The 22,712-nt window shown below is 38.0% G+C and overlaps 1 protein-coding gene across 1 annotated transcript in view; it reads left to right on the top strand.

The window, feature by feature from the left end:
* The window catches only part of LOC150081986 (uncharacterized), a 332,967-nt gene that overhangs the window by 305,380 nt on the left and 4,875 nt on the right, over positions 1-22,712 (top strand). Inside the window, exons 4-5 of the mRNA XM_090379883.1 lie at positions 937-1,029; positions 12,061-12,120. Coding sequence (XP_090236009.1) covers positions 937-1,029; positions 12,061-12,120 — 153 coding nt within the window. The remainder of the gene's footprint in view (positions 1-936; positions 1,030-12,060; positions 12,121-22,712) is intronic.

The raw sequence follows: 22,712 nt of genomic DNA on the forward strand, positions 1-22,712 counted from the left end.
TAAAAACAGTGGATAGATCAGTCAGAATAAGAAAGTAAAGTACAATAACCCATTAGATGTTTTAAATTGTTCTTCGAAAGCCTATATGCATCCTTCAACTAAGTTAATCGGTGACAGCTTTATAGTTAGTATTTATTATTTTTAGTTTTCCATAAATAATATTATTATGTCATTACTGTAATATCATTACTGTGTCGCTCCAAAAACCAAATTGTCAGGAAATAATAATTAATTTGGTAGGGTAATAGTGCTCACTTAAGCATATTGAATCCTTTACGGCCTGCATTCTCTCTTCAATACGGCCGATATTCGCAAAATGTTAGGCGACCCTGCTGTAAATAGCGTAGGAAAGAAATGCAGAAATAAACGTGCGTAAATTAATTTTCGCATATATTCGTAATCTCCAGGGTGCTGCCGAAATGATGGAAACATCTTTCCGAATCTTTTGAACGGAAGCATGCTGATCGTGTGTCCGATGTGTGTGAGTGGAAGGGAGGTGGGGATAAAGATTACAAGCTGCATCCACGCATATACTGAAACCATTTGTTACGGTTTGCAGATGATGCCAACCTGAGAAAATTTGCGAGCTGTGACTCGGCCAAGCATGACGAAGGAAAGAAGCTCATTCTCCCGAACGGTGATAGGAGAACATTAATCCCAGATGAGAGGTGTTTCTATTATTTTGGCAACGTCTTGTTTGAGAGATTCAAACGCGACTCCGTCTACAACCCACGACTGCCAACACTAATTGCTTTTCGGTGAACAAGGTGAGGCTGACATTTATCCTCTCAGGCGTAATTAAATATTACAGTTTAGCTTATCTGCCCGCTCCCTTTAACATAATTTTCTCTTGTTTTACCAAATATTTTATTCTTTTCGCTGTTTCCTTTTGTAGTCATATGCATTACATGATCAATAAATTTATTGAATTTGCAGGATAACCGGCTTCTCTTGCTACCTTGGATTGGAGCTGTTTCCATAACAACATTTGCCGATGTCATCTTGTCTTTCTGCCTCATCAGAGATGCCGTAAGTTCCCATCTGCACGTGTTCATTATTAGATAGTAATTAGGTGAACATGACAGCTGAAGCTTTCAACTGAATTGTTATATTCGTGGTAATTTCACACGTTATGTTAGAAACACAAGTGCTTATGCATTTCTGTTTGGGCAAATAAAAAAGTGTTTTCTTGCTTGGCTTTTATTTAAAATTATGTGATAAAGGTTTATTTTAGCCTCTGTTTTACAGGAAAACAGAATTGTTGGTTATTCAACTAGTAAATCATTAAGATCTCATTAATTCTAGAACATATCATTAATATGCAATTGGAGGTGCGATATCTGCATTAATGTTCAGTCCGGGACATTATAGGATAATCTTCCTACATCTTCTATGCAGAGAAAGAAGGATCCACTCTCAGTGAAGCATCGTATTTTTTTTTTTTTTTTTCATTCAATTTGTCCAATAATTATCTGTGCTTGCGCACTTCTCAATTTTCGAACATTGTCAATGAACTGCTTTTAATTTATTGCTAACCAGTTGATGATTTCTGGGTTCGCTTTGAATATTATTATTCAGTTTATTAAGCTTGATTTCACCCCTCTGTACATCTGGTTGGTTAGAAGGGTGTGCATAGAATTATAAATGAAAAATACATACATACATTAAGAGGACAATAGATAACATTTGACAATGCCTTGTCTAGAGTTGGGATAGCATATGTATACATATTTACAAGAGGGAGAAAACTTAAGTTTGAACATATATACAGAGAATTAATTAAATTTACAATATAAATTCAATCTATTAAATGACAGCCAAAGTCTTGAACTTCAGAGAATTTTATACGTCTGTTGATGGCATGTGATAGATAGGTAGATGGAATGGCTTGATCATGTTTATCAAGATCCATTGGAGGTCGGTGCTTCGATGGAAGTCTTCCAGAATATTATTTCTGTATTTCTTGTCATCCAATAGTTTGTTGGGTTTAATTTGCAGATTGTTGAAATGTTCCATAATGTTTGCTGAGAACATATCTCTAAGGCAGACAAAGTTGGTAAGAGTCGACCTATACCGTTGTTTATGTCGCTCTCCTGGATGGGTACGTGAAGCTAAGATGATTTCTTGCACGTTGGGAGAATCAATCCTATTAGTTAACAGTTTGGCAAGAGTGAAGAGTGAGTTCTTTTCCAGAATTTTGATCTTCCGTGGTGTCATGTTCATGTTTGCATGTAAAATAGATGTAGAGATGGTGAACGGGTTCCCATAGATCCTGTTTACCCACCTCAGAACCCAATATTCAGTTGGCAATTGAATATTGATGGAGCTGAAGACGCATATAAAGCGATGAGCGTGAGACACCTTTCAAGGTATTTGCATATTACGGACGTATTTTGGCAACAACAAGCTTCTGCCTGATCGCCCAGAAGGCTGCATATGTTTTCCATTTTGTATATATGAAATGGTCCTGGAAAGTTAGGTTTTCGTCCCAGGTGAGACCAAGGTCTGTGTGAGTTGTGACCTTATTGCCATTTATTAGCGCCTGGATATCATTTTTGTTCCGCTTCTTGGTGATAGATATTTCGGAGGACTTTTTTGATTTAGTTGGTGCCCTGCCATATCTAAGTACTCAGAAACTTGATTAATTTGTGTAGCGGTGTTTTAATTTATTTATTAAATGCTTTTAATGTCATCAGAGATGACGAACAACTTCAAGTCATCAGCGTAACAGCTGAAGTTTGTAACCCTCGCTGGAAATGGTTGTAAGATGAGTGCGAAGAGCGTGGTAGATAGCACTCCACCTTGTGGTATCCTTCTTCTTATCAAGATCAGTCAGAATGTGGAATAGAATTTTACTGTTTTTTTTCTATTAAATTTTCTAGAAAATTATTTAATTTTCTATTAAACAACACTGATGCCCCTCCCTAAAAATAGGGAGGGGCATCAGTGTTGTTTGTTCCATCTGTTTAATGGAGTTCCAAATGAACAGAAAATTCCTTTCATAAGAATATGGATGAGTTCCTATTGTATGCATGCACTGTTGTACCATTTCGCTTTCTGTTATTCACTAACAGCGTTCGGCTTCCACCCCCCTATTCATCTCCAATCTCCCTTTGATTACTTGCACGAGCTTACCTGATTCACATATACGCACAGGTATTTTAGTATTAGCACTATAAATCCAGGAAGTCACAGGCTTTCGCTGCACCAGTAAAAAAAAAAATAATAATAAATAAATAAGAATAATTAATTAATTAAGTAAAATAATAAAAAACAATAAAATATATAGAAAATAAAAGAAAATCTATAAAAAGTAGATAAGAAAATAGCCTATGTACTTCCCTCCTCACGTAGGTAACTGTCCAGTTGACTTTTGAATTTCTCCAAGCTGTCGGCTTCAACTACCCGCTGATGTAACTCTTCTGGTAATCAACAAATTACTGGATTCGCTCAACTGCCGTAACCTATACGAGCTTTTTTTTTTCATGCATGAGAAATTTAGACCATATTGATAAATATCTGTAAATTGTGACGTCCGCATTAGACAAATTCCTGTTGTGATGCAAGGAAACGATTCGAACTCATGTCTTTTCCACCCAGTGTGGGGAGGACGATGATTATACCAACTGCGCTTCCCGTGAGGGCTTCAAGCAGTGCAAACACTGTAAATCTCGGCCACCACAAATATTGGGGTTGTTGCATCAGATGACAAAGTTCTTAACAATTTTTTGGATAAGGAAGGATTGATCCTGCAGTATGTTGTTCCAAAGGGTATAACAATAACTGGCAGTGTTGCTGAGCCCCACTGCAGAGTCAAACGCTTTTACCTGAGGTTGAGCAGGCCTTTTCTATCTGACATCGTGCAATTTCACTTCGCACCACGAGAATATACCGCCTCACTGTCAAATACTGTCACGGAATTTTTATGTTATGGAAGGTTGGTGAAATTAAAACACTATTCCCATTATATTTTTAAATCCGGGTCCTTCGGACTTTTGGCTGTTAACCAGACTGAAAGGCATCCTGCTTGAAACTGAATATTGATCATAAAGTGGAAAGCAATGCACCTGTGGGCACAACATATCCACAAAGAAGACCTTGTATGAGAAATGAGTTCGAAGTATGTAGATAAAAAGTGAGGCTCTGTAGAAGAGCAGGACGCATTAGCAGAGCCTAAGTGCAGTTCGTAACTTCAGTTTAAATTTCTGAAACAATTTTTATCCACTTAGGGAACAGTAAAATGGACCAACTTTGCTGCAGAATTTGCGGCTTCCAAACTTGTAAGGATCTCATCAAGATCGAGAGCCTGGGAAGACGAGCCTAACTGTCCTATTTAAATTAAAGCAAACTCTGCACAGGAAATGGAAACTGTCAAATGATACGCGAGACAGAATTGGCTACTCATTTGCCAGAGCAAGATTTAATAGGGAAAAATCTAAAGCAATCAACAGCTACATGAAAGATCCACTTGACAAGGAAAAGCTACCCCGGTATAGGCATAGGAATGTCACATATCAGCGAATTGACGGTGAAGCTTGGATGGACCACATCAGTAGATTCTCTAACATACATCATCAGTCGCAGTTCGTAGAGGTTGAGCGGGTTCCATTGGTTGATAATGAGCTGCAGTCTGTTATTATCACAAAAGAAGCGCTGATACAGAGCATTAACTCCTTCAGGGCCATTAAGACAACTGGAGTTGATCTTAGCTCATACCTAATTGAACCACTGCAAGCTATTTATAACTCTATACTTTTTAATAGAATTTTCCCTGAAAACTGTCATCCCTGTGCCAAAAATTTTAAACCATAACCACATGGAGTACTATATCTATTGCATCTACACTCTTGAAAATACTGGAGAAAGTTCTGCTCCCAAAGGTGACACATCACATGATGGCTAGTCAGCCTCAACAAATTTATTATTCTATATCTAACAGGTCAACTATAACGAACCTCTTTACAGTGCAGACCGCGATACTGAACGCTTTCCAAGCCGGAAATGAAGTCGCAATAATGTATTCTGATATAAAGGCTGCCTTTAGACTAAACAAAGACAGTAGCAAATTTAAAATTGAGAAAGGAGTTCGACATGGAGACACTATCTCCGAAGCTGTTTACTGCTGCCATTGAGGAAGCTTTCGGAAGATTAGACTGGTCTCAGAAAGGAGTTCAATGCGAATGGAGAGTACCTAAACGATTTGCAGATGACATTGTGGTCATAAGCCATGATCCTAAAGAATTAGAGGAAAATCTTAATCAGTTATACACAGTTAGTAAGGATCTTGGACTAAAGATGAATATGGCTAAAAGAAAAGAAATGATGAACAAGTATGCCACAGAAAGGGACATAATGATTGAAGGAGCAGTAATTGAAAAGGTGGAGTACTTATCTAGGACAAGTTATCAGCTGTAATAATGGTAAATGGCTGGAAGTCAAGAGAATAATAAATTTCGTATGGATAGCATTCAGGAAATATAGTCACATACTGAAGAGCAATATCCCAGTTTGTCTGAAACGTAAAATAATGAACCAATGTATCCTACCCACCATGACTTATGGAAGTGAAACTTGGGCATTCACCAAAAGAATGGAAGAGAAGCTGAGAACTACACAGCGAAGAATGGAACGAATTATATTGGGAATCAGACTGTTAGATAAGAAGAGAAACACATGGATTAGGCAGTACACTCAGATAAATTCTTATCAAAACTAAAGAACTAAAATGGTTTTGGGCAGGACATATAGCTCGAAGAGATGATGACAGATGGACTAAGAAAATAACAGAATGGTACCCAAGAGGAGCTAGAAGAAAACCTGGAAGACAATGGCGGAGATGGATAGATGAAATTCTTTGAGTTAGTGAGTAGTAAATGGATGGCCATTGCACAAAACAGAAGAAACTGGAAAGTTGCTGGAGAAGCCTTCATCCTGCAGTGGATTGAAAATGGCTGATGATGATGATAAAGGCCGCCTTCGATAGTCTCAATGTACATGCCGTACTACGTCTGCTCCAGCACGCCTTCCAAATAAAAGGAAGGCGTGCTGGAGTTCTGCTGAAGTTCCTGCAATCTCTGCTAACTTGGCGATCCATTTATTTTCATACAGATAATCAGATCCTCCAACGACCAGACCATGCAGGAATTCCACAAGGTGGCGTCTTATCCGGACTCCTCTTTACCGCAATGATGATCCCTTTCTGCGAGGGCAGGGATGATATATACACGTACGCTGATGATATTCATATTACACGACCATCCAACCGGCCTTGTCTAACAGTACAGTGTGTGACTAGATCAATCACAAGATTATGGAGTTATTAATATACTTAGAAAAATTTGGCTTAGCCCTCAATCCACAGAAGACTCTAATGATGGTGAACTCTCTCAAAAAACGACCTGCACTCGTACATCCAGAACTAAATTAGTATTAGTATTTATTAGTAATACTAAATGGGACACCTATCCCAATTGTCACAATTCATAGAGATCTGGGAATAATATTTGACATCAAACTTACGTTCACGGCCCATGTTGATGTCCTTGTAAAGAGATTAAGTATCTACGTTGGATAACCAAACAATACCTCTTGCAAGTGAAAAAAATTGTGACAACCGCAAGATATATAAGAACAACGGTGTATTCGGCCATATTGTGTGGTGCTGAATTGTGGGCGTCAGCTACCCCTACCCACATTAGGAGAATATATGCGACCGAATTCTGCTGCTGAAGTAGGCCAACAGTAAACACCATTTCGCCCACCAGTTAAGGACCACGCAGCTCGCTGAACACTTGAAAATAGAGCGTTTGCCAGATATTATTGCCTGGAAACGACTAAACTACAATCAAGATGATGACTGGAGTGATGACATCACCGTACTTCTGGCAGCTTTGTGAGTTGCATATCCCGCTATCTGGCTTAAGAGGCACTAAATCCCTGACGATGAAAGATAATAGGCTGAAGATGGACGATAGGTCCATCTTCAGCCTATTATCATACCAGTCATGTCATATCATATCATATCAGTCATACCAGCTAAAGTGTCGGAAGCGATCCACAGCTTGTCTCAAATTGGAATTGACCTTGAAAGACTAATAGAAGATCCGAAGTACGGAAACAAACCGCGATGTGGTTCGCTCAAGCTACTGTTGCCTAATAGTATTGTGGGTTCTGGAATAACTATGTGGCTCAATGCTGTGCTTATGTGAACAAGTATACTACGTATATAGTGTATTCAGTGATGGTGGTGTTAAATTCCTTTGTATTGTATTATATGTAAATCTAATCAAATATGTTTCTATTCCTTTATATTGTATTATATGTCAATCCCCTGACATATACTGCCGTGAAAGGAATTTGTCTCTCACCAATTTAACACATATGTATTTTGGTAGGACAAATAAAGATTTATTTATTAATTTATTGTTCCCTAGGAAGGCAAGCCTCCCTGATTAAATACTTTTCTAGTCTGTTAGCTCTCCTGCTGTACATTAACTACATGACTTATGCATATTTTTGTACAGAAATTTGGAGAACCTTTTATTTCCAAAAAGTATTTTTAAGGTAATTAGGATTGCACTACTATGATTAATTCTAAAAAAATTTCTTAATTGTCATTTTTTTCAAAGAAGTTCAAAAATGCTTGACAGACCATAATTTCGACTGTCATTGTATGTTTCCATTCAATGCAGTATGTATGTATTTTGCTTTGGCGTATAATCTCCATATAAATTACTATTGATAATATGTAACTAGAAAATTCTCTGATTTATTGATGCTACTACTCATGGCATACAAATCCAGATTTATAGAAAAACAAAAGTTTTAAAACTGGGCATTATCGTTTTGCTTTTGATATCTTGCGAAACAGGAAGGCATTATATGATGTAAATTCTAGAGCCTCCTCTCTTAATATGCCAATTCTGTTCCGTCTTCATTCGGTTTGGTAGTAATGCGAGAGTATTTACCTTCGAGAAACACGCCTTTTAGCTCTGTTCTGTCTTTACAGTCAAGAACAAAACTGTTGTGTGAGAATACACTGTACGTAAGCTCTCCGCTAATCTTGTTCTCACTATTATTTTCGAGACCATCCATCCACCTCTTGGTTTCTTTGAAAAAGTTGCCTTTCTGTACCTTATGAACACTTTGAATTATTACTTATTAGCCTTTATCAGTTTAAATTGACAGACCACTCGAGAAGACTATGCGTGTCAGGCTAGCATCGCTCGTAATTTCTAACCACGTGCACATGTCTATCTCAAGCAGAGATAATCGCATGAACGGGCCTCTTTCAGTAGAATAGAATAGGTAAGAAAAAATATTCAGAAAAGCAAACCTGAGTGGCAGATGAAAGCTGAACAAAGGCTCTGTTGTGTTAGATTACCGCTTAAAGTACTTGACGGATGAAGAGCGACTCTCAAAGAATTCTTATCTTAATGGTGATCGTCGCTACTCCTAAGATGTGGAAACCTGAGTCATAACTGACAGATGAGTTAACAGAGTTAGCATACATTTGTTGTCCTTTTTTTGAAAGGAGGAAAGATTATATCCATAGCATTGACAGCTCTCTTATATTCAACACTTACACAAGTCTGTTGCTGCAACCACTGGTTTGAAATGGCACCTCGCCTCGGAAAAATATATACAGTAGAACCCAGATAAGAAGTTTTCCACTTACGCGGGAAAAGTCCTTAGAAGGGAAGGGTAAACCGCCGAAGTAGGTGAAATGGATCGTTCCTGTTATATCTCATATTGTGAATGCCTTCACGAGTTGCCCTGATATTGAACTATCTCGAATAAGCAACGCTTTCACAATGGATTCTTGAATAGGCAACACTTCGCCAATGGATTCTCTGGCGGATACCACCACCCTATCACCCCTGGGGGGTGGTATCTGTATGAAATATTAACTACACAAATGAAAAGGAAAAAATAAAAATGAGAAAATGAAATCACTTCCATTATATCAAAATGTTTCAACTAAAAAGGTTTTAGTGCTGAAACGTACACATACATAAGTTAAAGATGATTTTTTTAAGTACTATTTCAGAATTGATAAACATTTTACTCTGCCTATGGGAAACATTTTTAAACTGAGGATTTATAATTGCTTAACATTCTGTTCATTAAATTCATTATGAAATATTCGTTACTAAGTTGGAAGTATGAGCTCCTTTGGAGTTTCAACATATCTTAAAAGGTCACAATTACAATAAGACACATCAACCGTCCACTAAGTAATTCAGAACTGTTCACAACCATCAGAACTTTACGCTTAAAGGGGTCCACGTATCCGATTATGGTATCGATGAAAACAATTGCAATATGTCATTCCATTATATCAAAATGTTTCAACTAAAAAGGTTTTAGTGCTGAAAGCCTCAGACTACGGAAAATTCACTAATCGAACAAGTTAGTGCCAAATCATTTTAGTTCGTAGTAAACCACCGAAGTAGCTGAAATAGCATCGTTCCTGTTATATCTCATATTGTGAATGCCTTCACGAGTTGCCCTGATATTGAACTATCTCGAATAATCAACGCTTTCACAATGGATTCTTGAATAGGCAACACTCGCCAATGGATTCTCTGGCGGATACCACCACCCTGTCACCCCTGGGTGGTGGTATCCGCCGAGAATAAATAACATTAGTCTTCTCCATTGGCGAAGAGTTGCTTAAAACTGGTGCTAACTGGACGGGACATGTTCCATGAACGACCACATCACTAGCCTGAACCCAGCTGGGTCTGGGCAGAGCCCACCTGACAAAAGGCAGCACCGCTGCCTGGCGCCATTTTGGCGATTGAGTTCGGTGCTCTAATCCAACTCCCTCTATTTATCCCGTCCGCCGGCGGAGGGATATGATATTAGGGTCCCCTAAATGATTACATCTACCCATATATTTATTTTGTCTGTAAATTGCATGTGTTCCCTGTTTGCTAGACGAAAAAACCCAAGTTTCTTGGAGGGGGGGAGAAACCTTGCTATCTACTCCTGAGACCGACTAACTCAGCCACGGAGTGAAAAAAGCCCACTAAAGTTCCTCTCGTCATCGACGGGATTCGAACCCGGGCGTTTTCCACCCGGTGTGGGGAGGACTGTGACGATACCACTGTGCTACCCGTGCAGACACCTGGCGTGGGGGAGGTGATAGCTTTCCTGTCTCCTCGCCATCTCCCTTTTCCTACTCCCGGTGGGGCATGGGCATTCCCCACTGACGTACCTGCCGTCGCCTTCCCTATTGATCCTATGCTTTTGTCTTTTCCCCCAGCAGTCAGTCTCCCACCACTCTCTCTATACATCACAGCGTACGCCCCCACACAATCTAAAATCTAAATTCCAAATTCAATGTTCCAACTGGGTATCATTTCGGCTTCTTGACTTCATTAGCGTCTTACCCCATAAATCACGTGTTTGTCTTTTTTTTTTTTTTTTTTAATATAGTTCCTAGCCACTGAAATCTCAGAAAATTAGGTGGCAGGACCTGGCAGAGTAGTTAACTTAAAATACTGTTGCCCTTGGTCTGCCTCCAGCTTAGTGCGGGCAACGTTGGGCCTCAGCAAGGGTCTTGCGGCTAAATGGCCAGATGGACAACGATACATGATACTACACTCAACAATATCCATACACTTTTAAATTTCTGGCCTTTACAGCATACTGTAACACACAACAATTTAGACTACGCGGAGATGGGGGAAATCCCTGGTGCCGTTACACCCTAAACACACTATACACTATTGGAGTAGTGCAATATCAGGGCAACTCTTGTGAAGACATTAGCAATATGAGATATATGTATATCAAAAACGATGCCATTTCACTCGGCGCCTCCGTAGCCAGGTGGGCAGGAGCAGCAGTGCGTAGCACGCGCTTCTTGATTAGACCGGAATTCGAGCCCGTGACCACCGAATACGGAGGATGCGGAAAGGTCAGGGAATGACCACCGCATATCCCGGAGCAATATGGCCTTAGTTGCAAATGCTCCTAAAAACCGAATAACAACAACCATTTCACTCTTTCAGTGGTTTACTACGAACTAAAATGATGCTTGGCACTAACTCAGAGGTTCCTAAACTCGGTTCACGCCCTTAGTGTCTCAATAATTTTTCACGGCGTCCCAGGCCAAAAGAAATACCTAACAGTTCCGTTTATTAAATGTCCCGCGGTGCCCCTGTGAGTTCGCTGCGGCGCTCCACTGCGCACAGTTTGGGAACCGCTGCTCTAACTTGTTCAATTACCAAATGTTTATACTGCTCAATACTTTTTAATATTAAAAATAAATAATTTTTGTATTTAAAAAACGTATTAAGTGGGTAAACGTTATTGTAATAACACAGTGTGTATTCTTTATTACGAACTTTTTATGCTGGAAAACGTTTTACCCGGGGAACTTCTTACCGGGAATATAATATATTACAACATACAGAGTTGAAACTGGGACTTAAGAAACCAAACCTAGTACAAGGGAAAACTTCTTATGCTGGAATTTCTTTAGAAGCCATTAAAATTAGTATTAACTACTGTGATAGGTGCAATATGGTCTAAATTGCCTTTGCACCAGAAAAATCCAACCACAACAACAACGGGAATTTCTTATCCGAGTTCTACTGTACATTTTATTAATATAGTCGATCTCAAGGTTAATGTGGTCTAACTTGCTGACAGAGAAATTTTGTAACTTTGTAAATAAGCTCCTGCTGTTTTCTGTACAGCTCTGATCACAGATTTCAAGCTGCACTAATAGAAGGGGGGAATAAAACCAGTTTCAAGTTGCACTTCATTCCAGTGAAAACCGTAAACTGATAAGCAGTGTTATCATTGAATTTTTAAGGTACAATGTTTTTTTTTTTTGTTATTCTTGAATGCCAGTTATATGAATAAATACCTTTTTGAAATGTTTGATGTGTTTTATATAAATTAACTAAGCAGAAAGATTTCAACAATTCGAATGAAGTAACTGTCTAATTGAGATAGAAAGAGAGCTATTTTATTTTCATGTTATTAAGAAAATGTTATTTTCACTGCTCATTAATATTTTTCTTTTACTTCCTTTTTTCATAGATAACCGATCCTTTCCTTGCTGTCCTTTTTGTAACTGACGTCCTCATCTGTGCCCTCAATGTAAGTATTTACTGGATGCCATGCTTGCTATTTACAGAAATTATTTCAATATTCTCTACTACAGAATATTGAAATTGTGCTTAGGATTTCATTTTAAAATTTATTTTACTACGTTTATAGTAGGAAAACAAAAGAAATATAAAACAGTAACAGAGCAGAAAATAATAAAACACCCTTGACATAAAATAGAAACAAAGAGAAATTATGCGTTTCTAGGGGATGTCACTTGTACGTTGCAAAGATCTTACAATCGCTTATAAATTTGTTAATCTGCATATCAAAGGTTATGTGGGGTAAAAAAATGTAAATAACTCACGTGGAAAACTTCTCCTTCCTATTACGATCGCTACTACGCAGATTGAGGAGGCCGTTTATAATTCCTACTGGCTTCGACGGAACGAAATTCAAACCTAGAACTCCAAACAAGTGACAAATGATGAAACCACTCTACTGTCACGAAGATATACTATTAGGAGATGTACATTGAAAGTGCGATTCCATTTTAATGGAAATATGATCCAACAGCACTCAAACCGAAGCGATAACTCTGAAATGGGAATGCCCATACTCAGAGAATAAGATTACTATTAGCAATGGTCACATGATGCTAATAGTAATCATGTAAAATAAAAATCAAATGTAAAATCAAATAAAAATAAAAAATTAATAATAATAAAATAAATGAAATAATAATAATATGAAGAAAATTAAAATAATAATAATAATAATTAATAAGAGAAAAGGAAATAGACAACCTTTGCGTTTCTCTCCTCCCGTAGGTAATTATCCAGCTGACTTTTGAATTTCCCCAAACTGTCAGCTTCTACCACCCATGTAGATAACATTTTCCAGTAATTTATAACTCGCTGGCTAAAATAAAACTTCCTGCAATCCAGTCTAAACATCTCCTCCCGTAACTTGAAATTATGGCCCCTAGTTCTAGAATCATTTATAACCGTGAAAATTCGTCCTCATTCATTTTGCTTATGCCTCTCACAGCCTTAAACACCTCAATCAAGTCTCCTCCTAAGGTGCCTAGATTCCAAGCTCAGCAACCCACATATTCGAAGTCTTCCCTCATATGGACGCCTTTTACCGATCTCACCAGGCGAGTTACCCGTCTCTGGACTCTTTGAAGAAGCACAATATCTTTCTTTAGGTGCGGTCTCCATACTAGAACACAGTATTCCAAGTGTGGTTTGACAATAGCCTTATATAATAGGATTATCACGTCCCTATCTCTACTTACAATGCTCAGAGAATTTCATGTCTGACCGTATCGTAACACCCAAGTCCCTTTCCTCCAGTACTGGGTTTAGTTGAACTCCACCAAGTGAATAAGTTTTTTTGGGATTACTGTTTCCCAGGTGTAATACCTTACACTTTGTTGGATTAAAGCATAGCTGCCATTTTTCTCACCATTCCTGAAGTCTGCCTAGGTCTCTCTGAAGAAGCTCAGCTTGACAGTGATCATTAACTATTCTACCAATTTTAACATCATCTGCAAATTTAGACATCACGCCCTCTATCCCTTCATCAATAACATTTATGAAAATCAAAAATAACAATGGTCCTAATATTGATCCTCGAGGAACCCTACTTCTTACATCAACCCAATCTGAGAAATAACCATTTATCACAATCCTCTGCCTCCTGCCCTGAAGCCACCTGCTATCCATCTAAGGATTTTCCCTGTGATTCCAACCTGTTCCAGCTTATAAAGTAACCGCTCATGTGGGACTGAGTCAAATACTTTGCTGAAATACAAACAAACAACATCGAAATTATTCCCTAAGTCCAGCTCTTGAATGACCTTTCAAAATAGCTAAGCAGATTAGTTAAACATGATTTTCCTTTTACAAAACCATGCTGCGTATCCTTCAGAATTCCATTTCTATCTAAGTGATCCTGAATTCCACCCTTGATCATAATCTCCATGATTTTCCCTACTACTGAAGTTAGACTGACCTGCCGGTAGTTTCCTACTTCACTCTTAGAACCGCCCTTATGTATCGGATATATATTCATTTTTTTCATTTACACACACACACACACACACACACACACACACACACACACACACACACACACACACACACACACACAAAGTTTATGTACAATTCCAAGATAAATATACAATTAATTTATATACATGACTTATACAAGATTTATATACAATTTATATACATTCTCAATATATTCATCCTAAGGGTGTGTGTGTGTGTGTGTGTGTGTGTGTGTGTGTGTGTGTGTGTGTGTTCCGGTATCGGGGTGGCTCCTAGGCAGATGCCCATCTCCACCTTGTCCTCTGTGATCGTACAGAAACTCTGTATAGTGAGCCTGAAAAAGTGTTGGTATTTGGTGTTAGGAGTGGTGAGTTTTGTTGTTATCATCTGTATGTGCTTTGTTTTGCACAGATCCTGCACCCACCGGAGGTAGTTCAATACCGATGGGTGCCATCAATTCCTCTCCCAGGTTGCCCATACCTCCTGGGAGCCAGCAAAAAAATAAATAAATAAATAAAAAATAATAATAAAAAATTAAATAAAAAAATAATAAATAATTTTACAAAAATGAATCATATTTGATCGTTTTTTCTTTTCCTTCCCCCCCCCTTTTTTTTTCAAGTTCCTTGAGCAGCTGAGGTCCTCAATTGAAGTCGCTATCTAAAGAAATTAGAAGCAAAGTCTTGCAAGGCTCTGAAATTGCCAGCATTATCTATAAGAACACTGACATTCTCCTCCAATAATTCTGGAATCAGACTTAATAGTGTGTGCCTGAATTGTACATACTCTGGGCAATGCAGGAGAACATGTACCCAAGTCTCAAAACCGCGACAAGTACAAAACGGGTCCGGCTCTAAACCACGCTCAAAAAGCTTAGCCCCAAAGAGCCATGCCCCGTTAACAAATAGGAGGTATACATTTTAGGCGTGAACCATAATTTTATACTTGGAGATGCTAAGTAATCAGCTTTTTGAATATATCTCTTTGTGGTTAGGCCATGTTGACTCTCATCCCATCTTTGTTGCCATATTCCTGTTAGCTCAATCCAAATTCTAACCTTTTCGTGTTTTATATCATTTGCAGGATCAGATGTTATGCCATGCACAGTAATCGAAAGGCCCTTCTTTAGTTTGTACAGCATTCCACGATATTTAATGTATAGATCTAAGGGCATCACTCTTCCTAAGACTTGTAGGACATCGTTTGAAGTAGTTCTAGGAATATTAAGTATCGTCAGTAATACGGATCTCTGCAAAGAAATTAACTTAGTTTTCATAGTTTTTACTTTGATAACGTTTTGGTGCCAGACACTAGCTGCATAGGATACCACAGGCAGGAAAATTGTTTTGTGGTATAATTATAAAGTTTTCTTAGTCAGGCCCCAATCTTTCCTGGAGATCCTGACCACCAATGCAGTAAAATTCCGAATTTTGTTCTTTAAATTTGAGACATGTGGCTGGAAACTCATCCTATCATCTAATAGAACACCTAGATATTTGGTCTGAGGTACATAATGTATCTGTCTATTATTGAGTAGGATCCTAGGAGGTCTGTTATAATTAAAATGTTTGCCGAAAGTCATAAAGTTTGTTTTGCTTTGAGAAATTTTCAGTTATTAGTATTGGCCCAGGATAACAAATCATCGATAATAGGTTGCATATTCTCTTCAAGGATGTTTCTTGACCTTCCTTCGACAGCCACCACTAGGTCATCAGCGTAAGAAATTTTGAGTACATTGCGATGCGTTCTAAGAGCCATTGATCCAGGACTGCATTCCAGAGGAGAGCCCCAACACCGACCCCTGGGGGCATACTCTGGAAACCTGAGAATTATAAGTAAGATGCTTAGCGCTAACCATGACTGAACGTTCACAAAAATACGACCGTAAGACTTTGTAGACATAATCGTCGCAATTTGCAGACCTCAAGGGCCTGAGGGCGCTCTCCCACCACGACATATTTGGATACAGAGTTTTGTGCAAAAGAAGTCAGAGTTGTTATTGCTTCCTCAGTTGATTTTTTTCCTTTTTACAACCAAACTGAAATTTAGAACAGAGTTGTTTTTCTTCGAGCATTTTTTGACGTCTTGGGGCTAAAAGTCTCCCAAATAGTTTTCCTAAATTCGCCTGCAGAGAGATAGGTATATAAGCAAGAGGATCCGATGTTGGTTTCACTGGCTTATGAAGGATCTTTAACAGAGCCACGTTCCACTGCCTAGGAAAAAGTCCCTCTGGGAGGGATATATTCATAAGATTTAATAAGATCTGTGGGTAAAGATAAAAAAAAATTGACTATAATAAGGTTCTCAATCAGATCTGTGCCGGGACATTTCTTACTATTTAGTTTACCAATAGCAGCTCCAAGATCAAAAAGAGTGAGCGGTTCAATGTCCGTAGGACCATGATATATTTCATTATTTTGCTTTATCTCCTGTTGTTCCGGTGTGTCAAGTTCAGGGATATCTTTAGGAAAAAGATTAGAGAAAATAGATTCAATTGTCGTCTCCCAGTCATGAGTTTCCTGACCTTGTACCAAGAAACTGTTATACACATTTCCAGCAATCATTTTGTTTCTTGTTAAACGGTATATTAAACCCCACGGTTCCGTGTTTCCTATTTCTTTCACCAAGTTCTGCCAACAATTACATTTAGAGTTGGAAATTTCCTTATGATATATTTTCCTAAGATTACTATATGTTTCTTTATAGTTCTGTACATCCTCAGTTGATCAATGTCTGTTCCTTTGATAGTTCCTTCTCGCTTGGAAAACTTGGGTCCTCAAACAGGTCAGCTCGGGGGTCCACCACGGAACTAAAACCTTTTTGGGTTGTTTTCTTTTGGCAGAATGTTGCATTGCGAGGAAAAGATGAGTCTGTATAAAATTAACATATTCAAGTGCCGTCATAGAATTTAAGCTATTTTGAATTTCCTGTGTTAAAATGGTATTAAGGTACTCCTTGAATTTTTCCCACATTATTGCCTTCATAGGAAAACGTCTAAGATCGTTTGGTTGTACTTCAATAGATGCTGTTTAGGTAATACACCAAAAATAATAGCTTGATGATCGCTATTTATTAGTCCTGGAATTACATCCCAGTCCGTGATCATTTCATCCATTTTAGCAGATGTTAAAGTTACATCTATATTAGATTCTCCTTTCGATGTGGAAAAAGTGAAAGATTTACCAGAAATATTTTGAACGCAGAGATTGAATGATAATATGAAATCTTCTATCATATCTCCTCTTGGATCAATAATCCTACTGTGCCAAAAGTTAGACTCCGCATTTAAGTCTGCCGAAATGATTAAATTTTTAGAAGAGAATTTTGAGCATATTTTATCAAGACGACGGAGTGACAACTGAATATCCTAAGATGGTGAGCAGTACACCGAAGCTAAATAAAAGGATGTGAACGGAGCAGATATCATCAAACAAATCACGGTGTTAGAGCAGTCTCCTGAAATCGCAGTGACAACCAAGTCGTTATTTAAAACTATGATAGCTGCCTTGGGAGGAATTTCCTGTGAATATATTAACCTGGCTAAAGTGGGAAAACGCATGACTTTGTTAATTGCTCTTCCTACCTGCGTAGAGTAGTACGGTTCTTGAAAACAAATGATGTAAATTTTGTGCTCGATTGCTGTTGCTCTGATTTCGTCCATGACTGCTCTGCACCTCTGTCCATTAATTTGCAAGATTTTTATTCCTGAAATTGTAATTACATAATAACAGGATTTAACAGGCCGTACTATTCATATTGGGTTCTCTTGTTTACCATTTCGACTGCCTTTATGTATTCCGGATATTGGTTTCTCGGATTGAATGTTGATAATCCATGTTTCTTCGTTTGCAGTTGACACACTTGGAAGTGTCATCCTTATGCGGACAGTCTGCATACACATGGCGACCGTTAGCACAGTGGCCACAAGAAACTGTTTTGTAGATGCAGTTTTGGGCCGAGTGGCCAAAGCCCGAACAACGAAAGCACTTAGTGACCACAGTGAAGCGGCGGAATTTATGTGACGTGAAGCCTAAATAAATGCGGTTGTCTTGCATAAGGTATTTCATTAATTTACGGGCAAAGCCAATAATCAAGTTGATGGTTTTGTTTCCTGAGCAGGAACTGAAACGAAATGTCGTACACTGAGCCACTTCTTCCTGGTTAAGGCCATAATCTTTTAAATTTTTAATGTAAAGGTCTTCTAAGATATCTTCCTTAGTGTAATCTTTTGGTACAATGTATATTAGAACCGTGGGGTTTGGAGCCTTGGTTTGTCCATTGCTAATCCAGCCTCAGTCAAGGAAGAAGATTTTCTTATCATGTTTGCATCCGAGGGGTTGGTAGTCTCGACCAATAAGCCCTTATTTCTCAGTAATCTTATGTTTTTTTATCTTGATATGCCGATGTTCCTTTCTGATATTCTCTGTCACAGTGTTTCGAATGACTTGACTCGAAGCAATATTGCTGTTAGGTAAGGGTCTCATAATAATTATATTATTAGGGTCACTAACTCTTGTAGTGAATCTCCTAGTATTGTTGATTGCGTAGGAGGAGCAAACTGAGTTCTATCTTCTTGAGAAGTAATCTGCATTGTAGGGGTTTGAGGAAGCTGATGACCACTGTCTGTATCAGCAGCGCCTCTAACAATATCCGCAAACGAGCGACGTTTGGACTGGTTCCGAAAAAGATTATCGAAATGATTGGCTCTAATCTGGAGCTTTGTTGATTTCGCTTTCAGACGTTCATTTTCGATAAACAGAGCTATCGTGACCGCCTCAAGGTCTGGCCATAGACCCTGAATGTAATTCGAGACCATCTTGGTAACCTTGCTGCTCTCCGCAGCAAAATATTCCCCCAATGCTTTTTTTATCTTCGAAACTGTGTTGAATACAGTTGTGATGTCAAGAGGCTCAGATAAATCAAGGCCCTCAGTAAACGAGTTATTTTGTTTAGCAGTAGCAAATGAATGAGTATCATCAGTGTTTTTATTTGCTGCTTTTTGCGAGCTAGATCCACTGGTATCTGAGATAACTGCTGTTTTTTCCTCAGGAGTACCACTGTGGTCACAATGGGTAATAATCACTTTAGGACATTTCTTCTCGGTAGATTTTCTTGTTGTTTCTGTGGCCAATATAGATGGAAGTTCAGGATCATTGTCCGATGACTCCTGTTCTTTTTTAGCAGTACTAGCTGTCCTTGATCTGAAGCAGGTTCACTAAACTCTTCACTCTTTTTGCCAGTTTGTTTACCTGTATGTTCAGTAGCTGACATGGTTGTGGAATCAAGATCCCAGTCAGTGAGAACCTTAGGTCGTTTCTTCCTGGCTGACTTTGCTGGGACCTCAGCATCCTTCTTGGATCCATGATCAGACGGAGTGACCAATAGTTCCACCTCAAAACTCTGGGTCAAAAAAGATTTTTCATCCATATTAACGTATAGAGAAATTTAGTGTAATCACTAGATATCTTAAAACTAAAAGTACTGGTCCAATGTCTGGAGAGTAAGAATGTACACTATGTAAAACTCACCAGGTCACCACCACCTCCAATTTCTGCACCAGAAAAAAAAAAAAAAAAAAAAATATATATGTACAGTTTTATCACTAAAGACCAATTTGGTTAGTCAGTATACATGAAAGCTGTTTAAACTTTGAACTTTGAAGCTCTGTAACCGTTAAGATTTCCACCAGGGGCGCTGAGAAAGTTCTGAAATTTAAGTGAGTGGCCAATGTTACTGTAGACCAAATGAAACCGAGGGGTACCAAGGGTTTTTACTAAGCCCTATATAACAATATACATACATATATTATACGTAATATCCAATAATAAAAATGTTTTTTCAAAACAAACCAATACTTTTCCAACTTAGTATATGTTAAACACCAGAAACCTTAAACAAAGATGGCGACGGCTATCTAATCAAATCCGCCAAAATTTCTCGCCATTTTAACACTATGATATTCCAATATCATGTACAATACTATATCTTCATTCACAACCAATAAGAATCTGTTAACTCAGAAATGTCACTTCCAAAATGGTGGCATCCTATAAGTGTTTCCCTCCAAAATCTCCGCTCCACAATATCATATTGTAGAAAACAACGAGGAAGACAAGATAGCAGGCCATTATAAACAATTTAATTTTTTGAGTTGAAGCGAAAGATAATAATTAAAACGAAACACTAGCTATCGATTGATGGCTAGAATTGAGCAGAAAATATATCCCAGTCACCCTACAGTCCGGAATTGTGTCCTATCCAATATTTGTGGAGGACAAGGCTAGAAAATAAAATATCAAGCTGACAGTCAGAGTCAGTTTTGTATTTTTCATAGCGGCCATTGCATACAGAAAAATACGTTCAAAGCCGAAGAAAAACAGTTTTTGAATTTGAAAATTAAACCCTCGCACTTACCAGAAATTCATTGTCTTTATGGTAATATTTACTAAAGGAGGGTTGCCTAAAAACACAAAATTATAGTGCATAATCCGCAGCTAAATAAAAAAGATAACACACACAGCAGAATCACAGCCTTCGATATATTGGCACTTTTGCAATCCAACGGAATCACTCCCGAGTCCAGTGATGCCTTCACAATTAGCATCAATGGTTCAATGCACTCACTTGCCGCCTCCCTAAAGATTATAAGGTAAATGCTATCAACCCCAAGAGCCTTACTGGCCTGTAGGCTCGAAACGTTTTTCGTTTCAACATCATTAATTACATATTTTTTTCAAACTTTACTCCCAGAATTTCTCATTGACGTGAAGAATTTTTTTCTTCTGTAAATATCGATGCAAAATACCTGTTGAGTTCATCTGCAACTTCAGCTGGGGTATCTAATACTATCCCACGTCAATTATATAAAGGTCCAATCTGGTTTGTCCTTCTCTTCTTTGCATTTGTATATGTGAAGAATTCCTTATCTCTCCCCTCTCTTTTGCTCTCTTTGCCAGTGATTCCTCATAATCTTCCTTTGCCAGCCTAAGTTTTCTGTGGCACTTTTACAGATCAATTTGTAGCTTATAGGCTTCAGTACTTTTTATTGCTCCATGCCATGTTTTTCTGCCCAAGTAATCTGGCAACTTCATTATTCACCCAACTTGGAATCCTCCTCGTGGAATATTTTTTTTAATGTTATATACGCATTCAAGGCTTCTGTGATTAATGTTTTTAAGGTATACCATAATTCAATTGTATTCGCTCTCTGTGAGATATCTACCCAGTTAATAGAGGCCATGTAGCACTTTAAGGCATCATAATTTCCTTTCCTGAAATGATCCTGGTCATAGCCTAATAATTACAAGAATATTCTTACATGAATGGCAGTGAACCTTAAATTATGAAGTCTCTAAATGTTTACTCGTCTTACTTAAATGACAATTCAAGTCATTAGAACTGGCAAGAAACAGTGGTTTATCTCTTGTAAATGCATGAGCTTAATTTCAGTTTTACTTGTTAACAGTTTTCTGGTTATTGTAGTATTTTACTAAGTTTGTACAAGACAGACGAAGCACAGCGATTACAATCGCTACCTTTTATGTTTGTTTGCTTTTTGTGCCAAGAAAATTTAGCCATGAGGCATGAGTATACTATGTCTATCTCCGAATTTTTTGTATTCGGTGAGTATGCTTTGATCGATGATAAAACCCGTTTTACTAGAATCCAACTTCGCCACAATGGCTACTGAGTATGTCAGTTATATCCTAACGACATCGATATCAATGCACTCCATCGTGTTTTTTCTTCTTAAGCATTTAAAAACGTGATAATTCTAAAACACAACCAGAACTAATGGTGTTCATTGTTTCATATTGGTGACGCAAGCAGGTGTTCAGGGATTTTGTTTGCAGTAGCTTTATATTCATTCCAGGGTCCAGAGTAATCTCATTTATTATAAGGATAATATTAAGCATTTCATCACCTTAGAAAATTCAGAAAAAATACACAACGTAATTCCTGAAGCAGCAACGATCGTGACCAATCTTTAAAGTTACGTGATATCAAGGGGTATCAAGGGTTTTTACTAAGCCCTATATAATAACAATATATACATACAAACAATTTCAGGCCTATAACCAATCAAAATAAGTGAGCACGGATAACTTTTCGGTATCAAAATATCCCAAATATCTTGAAGTCTGTATCCAAGGAAGGTGTGCCCGATCGTTTTCAACATAAGAATATTGTTATCGCCAATATTTTGGGTCTTAATTGCAAACGAACCTTGAATATTATCAAACAGACTTCGGTCATCCTCATTATCAAACAGACTTTGGTCATCCTCATTATCAAACAGGCCTTAAGGATCATCAACCTAATAATAACCTTTTATAGTCCCGTGATTTGGAACTTTAACAGATCCGAATCATGGAACCATGAACTCTTCAGTGAGGATGAGAAAATTGTATGATACATATTGCTCGATTCTAGATATTTTAATACAGCTGTGCATTTTTCTTTCACCAACTCAGATATCCACTTCATAGAAATCTGGATTTCACCGCAGTTAGCAACAACTCTTAGCAACAATTGATGAATGTTGAAACTTGATATCACGAGACCAACCTCTATTACAACACGAAT

Source organism: Mastigoproctus giganteus, chromosome 8, assembly GCF_048544385.1.
Source record: "Mastigoproctus giganteus isolate SK-2022 chromosome 8, ASM4854438v1, whole genome shotgun sequence".
NCBI lineage: Eukaryota > Metazoa > Arthropoda > Arachnida > Uropygi > Thelyphonidae > Mastigoproctus > Mastigoproctus giganteus.